This window comes from Mus caroli, unplaced genomic scaffold, assembly GCF_978045245.1.
Source record: "Mus caroli unplaced genomic scaffold, Mus_caroli_1 scaffold_1, whole genome shotgun sequence".
Lineage (NCBI taxonomy): Eukaryota > Metazoa > Chordata > Mammalia > Rodentia > Muridae > Mus > Mus caroli.
In genome coordinates this window covers 140,916,475-140,922,474 of record NW_028227256.1, presented here as the reverse complement: position 1 = coordinate 140,922,474, position 6,000 = coordinate 140,916,475, and the positions used below count along the sequence as shown (strand labels likewise).

Below are 6,000 nucleotides of genomic sequence, written 5' to 3'. Positions count from 1 at the left end.
GTGCCTCCTTCTCACAAAGAGTGAAAAAGAAATATTAGACTTGAAGTATATGTTTAAAGTACACAGGCCATGCATAGTATGTAGAATTGATTTCTAGGTTCCCATAATCATAAAGGCATCGGTAAGCCTTTGGAGTACCACTTAAAAGTCTGGTCGTCTGAAAAAGTGTTCTAATTCACAGCTTGAGGTTTCTGAAGGAGTATTTCTTCCAATCATATCCTGAAATCACTTGAGGCTTTTTTGTGATTGCCCGGGAGAAGCTGCGGGGATGGAAAAAGTTGTTTCCAAGGAAAGGAGGGGGACGAGTCAACAATGAATGGTCCTTAGTCGACGCGTTGGGATGCTTTCAGCTTCTTCTCGGATTAATTTTATTTTGTCTACCAATCAAACGATGTTAGGAGACCAGAGACTAACAAACGGGGCAAGAATTGTCCTCCAGCTAACTCTTCTTTTCCTCTTTGCAAACCCATCCCTAATTAAAACCCAGCCTAAACTTGAAAACGTCCACATTTCAAAGCTCCAGCTTTCCCTAGGAGCTGTTCCTGACCACGGGGACCTATGTCGCAGAGTGCGGTGGGGCTCCGAGGCAGACAGAAAGGTAGTCCTGGGGTTCAAGGGAGGGAAGCGGAGCCTGGCGCAGGGAAAGTTTAAATCACCCCGCGGCGGCGCGCGCTCTGGGATTGAAAAGTGCGGAAGCGCCCAGCAGGTGCGCGCGCACCTGTCGCTCGCCCCGTACGAGCCTTGGAGACCGCACCGGGGCCCGGTTCCGCTAGGGCGCCGCACACGCGGAGCGCCGGGGCCAGCTCCCGGTTTCCCGAAGTCGGCGGCGCGCCCCGCGGGCGTCTGGGTGGCGCGTGTGCTCGGGCGGCCACGGCGCCCCCTGGCGGCGGCCCGCGGCCCCGGCGGAGCGTGGGTCAGTCAGGCGTTCTCCGCGGGCAGCCCGCGGCGGGGCCTTGCCTTATATAGCGCGGGGTCCTCGGCGGCCTGGGTGGCTTCTGCCCGTGCTGCTGTCGTAGACGCGGCCGGCTGTTGAGTGTGGCGGCTGTTGGTTCGCGGCAGCGGCGGCGGCGTCGGCGGCGGGGGGAAGAGGGCGAGGCGACGGGGGAAGGAGGCGGCAGGCGCGGCGGCGACGGCGGGGCCCGGGGCCCGCGGCGGCGGCGGCAGCAGCAGCGAGGGGGGCGAAGATGGCGGACGTGCTCAGCGTCCTGCGACAGTACAACATCCAGAAGAAGGAGATCGTGGTCAAGGGGGATGAAGTGATCTTCGGGGAGTTCTCCTGGCCCAAGAATGTGAAGACCAACTATGTAGTTTGGGGGTGAGTGCGGCGTGGCTGTGGCCTAGTGGTGGCGGGGCAGCATCGGGCGCCCCCGGGCGACCTCTTTCCCTAAAGCCCTCCTCCCTGTCCTCCTCGGAGTGCCTCAGGGATGAGAGGGGGGAAAATGGGTGCTCTGGGGAAAAAGTTATTCTCTGGAGAAGAAGTTGTACTTTTAGGGCGAGGAGGGAAGAAGTGGAGCGGATTCTAGCGCGGTCAAGTCTTCTCTGTGTTGGAGAAGCCGAAGGGAAAGGTACCATGGGAGTTTCCGACTTGCCAGTTGGCGTGGAGTGTGTACAGGTTGTCCGCGCCGTGTGGGGCTGGTGCACGGCTACCTGGACGGAGGTGTAGAAGGACAGCGATCGATCGCAGCATCTGCCGGCCACCCAGTCGCTTTTTGTTCTTAGGTTTTCTTTTTTTTTTTTTTTGTAATCTCCCAGAGGCTGCCATGTGTTGCAACTGTCTCCTTTGGCTCCTCGAGCGCCTCGGTAGTTTTCTTTTTTTCTTTTTTTTATAATAGGGGTAGGTTGATGTTATTATTCTTCAAGAGGGGTTGGGGGAGAAAAAAAAAGGAATAGACAACTATCACTTATAGTTAAGGGAAGATTGGGAGAGTTTGGAAGTCTGCAGAAACGAGTATTGGAGCTGAAAGCAGGACTTTGTTGGGGAGAAAGTTACCGGGGAAATGCAGTGAGCTTTACATACGGGTCTGAGAAATTGATCCTGAGTGCTCTTCACGAAGAGCCTTCACAGGAAAAAAAAAAAACCCATTTGTGATTATTGTTCCATGGATGCCGTGGATTTAAGTCGTTCAGGAAATCACAGAGGGTCAAGTTGAAGAATCCTTTGGGCCCTCTGTAATGATGTTACTACTATTGATGCTTCTCTTTGATTATTAGAATGAGTCAGAATTTTGGTACCCATTTTGTTTGAATAACTTTGAACGATCAATTTAACACGAGAAAATGTTAAGATTTCTTTGGACTTACTGATTTCCTTTTTGAAATGTTGATTAAGTGATATTTTGAGTTTCCCATGTTTTACTCTTTCAAATAAATAACACAGAATTATTTTATTGGGTTTTGTTTTTTTGTTTTTTTGTTTTTCCGAGACAGGGTTTCTCTGTGTAGCCCTGGCTGTCCTGGAACTCACTCTGTAGACCAGGCTGGCCTCAAACTCAGAAATTCACCTGCCTCTACCTCCCAAGTGCTGGGATTAAAAGCACCACGCCCGGCTTATTTTATTGGGTTTTAATGAATATTTTTTCTTTAACAAACCTAAGGGATAAAGGAAATTTAACTTGGAAAAAAAAAGGCTAAAACTCTGGTTCCTTCCTTAAACTATTTTGGCTAGAAAAGGTGAAACAGATTAAGTTGATCTGAACTGTTTTGTAGCTGATAGGAAGAGAACAGTTGTTTCCTTGAAGGTGAGGTGTATTCTCCAAAGCCTGGAAATGAATGAATGAACAGATGAGTAAAGTTGAAAGAACAGCCAAGAAGTTGAGTGAAGTAGTGGGATAGCCTTGGGGGGAGGGGGGGGCGGGGGACGGGACAGACTAGACTTAATACTTGAGGCCTGGAAAGGACATGGCTTGACAAGCGTGTACAAAGGAGTGAAAAAGTAAAACTTAGAAGAAATTTAAAACTTTCAACATTAAATTTTCAGCAGAAGTTATTAACTCTACATGTATGCACGTCTAAATGTATATCGATCGATAAAAGATTGGTCTGTACCCTTAATGTATTTAGTGCTTTCTATTTTTATGATAATTTGTATAGTAACTACTACTGAGTGATTGGACTAATATCAGTTTTGAGCAGTGGTTCTTAACCTGTGAGTTGAGACCCTTCTGGAGGGCGTGGAAAGACCCTTTCCAGGGATTGATCACCTGAGACCATCAGAAAACATAGTTACTTTTTTTTTTTTTAGTTTTTGAGACAGGGTTTCTCTGTGTAGCCCTGGCTGTCCTGGAACTCACTCTGCAGACCAGGCTGGCCTCGAACTCAGAAATCTGCCTGCCCGCATCCCGAGTGCTGGGCTTAAAGGCGTGCGCCACCATGCCCATAGTTACTTTTATAACAGCAGCAAAGTTACAGTTATAAAGTAGCAATGAAAATTATTTTTTAGTTGGAGGTCACAACAGGAGGAATTGTATTAAAGGTTTGTAGCATCGGGAGGGCTGAGGACCACTTGTTTAGAGGAAAAGTGATAATGGAGGCTAGTAAAGGAGATGTAGGACAAATTTCCGTGCGCTGTATTTAAATGGATTCATACAGTTGAACCGTCATGAGAAGTGGGAGGAGAAAGGAACGGCTTGCAGAGCAGCATGTGTGTTATCATAGAGAGCTTGTATCCTCAAGACTCCATTGCTTGATCACAGAGTTACAGCTTGGTTTTGTCTTAGTGGCCTAGTTTGAGAGATGTTATAAGGATCATCTCTTTGAAGTACATCCTTTTAACTTACAGACTGTTGTTGAGGATGTTGTACAGCAGTGTCTTGTTTAGAAAGAGTTATACAATGTGCATCTTGTAAGTGCATCCCTAGTAAAACCTTCATCGGAGTAGTTTGTCTTCTATGGATAATCCTTTCCATTGTGCAGCTGGTTGGATTTCATTTTTTTTCTCTGTTGACAGAGTTCAGAACTCATTTTAAAATATGTATATAGTGGGGGTTGAGGATATAGCTCAGTTGGTAGAGTGCTTGCCTAGTATATCTGAGTCTCTGCAGTTGATCTCCAGCACCACATACAGTGAGATATGGTGGAGAGTACATGTTGCCCTCTGCTGGGTAGCTGCTTGGAAGTCAGTTGGAATACATGAGACCATGCCTGTCTTAAAAAAAAAAAGAAAAGAAAAGAAAAATTATATATATATATATGCACATATATATGCACATATATATATATATATATATAATTTTAAATGTATGAATTTATGCACTCTCCCTGTTTTGTTTTTTACATTTTTTATTTGTCTTCTCCAATGGCAACTCACTTACTATGAAAGTTTATATTGCATGTATATTTTTGCTATGTTAAGTAATAACTATGTCAGATAATCAACTAGATATAGATAAATGAATGCATGTAACTAAGGCCGAATATTTAACTTAAGAATCTTAATAAAAGTCATGCCTTAATCATTTTAGGACCGGAAAGGAAGGCCAACCCAGAGAGTACTACACATTGGATTCTATTTTATTTCTCCTTAATAATGTGCACCTTTCGCATCCTGTTTATGTCCGGCGTGCAGCTGTAAGTAGAAATCATTTTAAAACTCCATTGATCAAACAGTTATAGATAACTTCACCCATGGGTTTCAGATGTCTGAAGTTGTCATGGAGAGTGAAAATTAAGCTGTTATGTGATTTATTCTGATCTTTTAGTCGGCAATTCATTATTCATGTAAAATTATAGGTAATGTTTATAACAACTTTTAAAAGCATTTATATAGATATTTCAAAATATATAAGTGGAAGAACTCTGATAATTCAGAACTATAGTTTAACACATTAGTATAAACATATTACAGGGGAAGAAGGCATAAAAATGATATAAATTTAGTACTAAAGTATGAAAATCTCAATAAATAAACCCAATGTAGACAAATAACTTCTTTAGAATTTTAAACAAAACAGTTCTTTTTTTACTTTATTGACAAATGTATTGCTTTTCAGTTTTATCTGCTTTCTCAGTGTTTGAAAATTCATTGTTGAGAAGAAGTTATTAGGAACATTTCTGAGTTCGAGGCCAGCCTGGTCTACAAAGTGAGTTCCAGGACAGCCAGAGCTATACAGAGAAACCCTGTCTTGAAAAACCAAAAAAAAAAAAAAAAAAAAAAAATATCTCATTTCACAGAGATTGCTAGGATGAGGTTCTTGCACTGGCAAGGGACTTTAAAAACTGATAAGTAGGATTTTGAGTTATTTGAGCTTGATACTGCAAATTGCCATAGATGTGCAAATAAGATGGTTCCCCAGATACTTTCTTTGGGTGTTGGGAGGGCACAGGTCTCTTGTAGCCTAGGCTGGCCTCTAACACCTGTGTAGTTGAGGCTGGCCTTGAACTTGTGGTTCTCTTGTCTACCCTCAAGTGCTGGGATCAGATGTGTCTGCAGTCCTGTCCTGTTAATAAGGTTTTGGGCTCTGAACCCAGGGCTTCCTGCTTGCTAGGCAGGAAGTACTCTTACTGCAGCCCTTTAGCTTTTATTAAAAGTGGTTCTTATCAAATTCCTTGATAGGATCAGATATAGAATTATTTTGGAGATAATTGATGGAATCAGATACCTACTCTAAAAGTTGTTTTAACTTTACTGCATTGTATTAATTTGAAAGTAGGACTTTGGGGCTGGAGAGATGGCTCAGCAGGTAAGAGCACAGACTGTTCTTCCAAAGGTCCTGAGTTCAAATCCCAGCAACCATATGGTGGCTCACAACCATCCATAACGAGATCTGATGCCCTCTTCTGGAGACAGCTACAGTGTACTTACATATAATAAAGAAATAAATCTTAAAAAAAAAAAAGAAAAGGAATGTAGGACTTTCATGTCTGAATATTCTTAAACTCCTCATAAAATCATCATTGTGGCTTCCATCACTAGAGCTACTTTATGGCTGCCTAACACTGTGGACTGCATTATACTGTGTGAAATTTACTCTTACAACCTTCCCTTCAAAGTAGAGATAGTTG

The 6,000-nt window shown here is 43.6% G+C and overlaps 1 protein-coding gene across 1 annotated transcript in view; it reads left to right on the top strand.

The window, feature by feature from the left end:
* Positions 1-994: 994 nt before the first annotated feature.
* Positions 995-6,000, top strand: part of Cdc73 (cell division cycle 73) — a 106,584-nt gene continuing 101,578 nt past the window's right edge. Inside the window, exons 1-2 of the mRNA XM_021165244.3 lie at positions 995-1,315; positions 4,461-4,566. Coding sequence (XP_021020903.1) covers positions 1,185-1,315; positions 4,461-4,566 — 237 coding nt within the window. The 5' untranslated portion in view covers positions 995-1,184. The remainder of the gene's footprint in view (positions 1,316-4,460; positions 4,567-6,000) is intronic.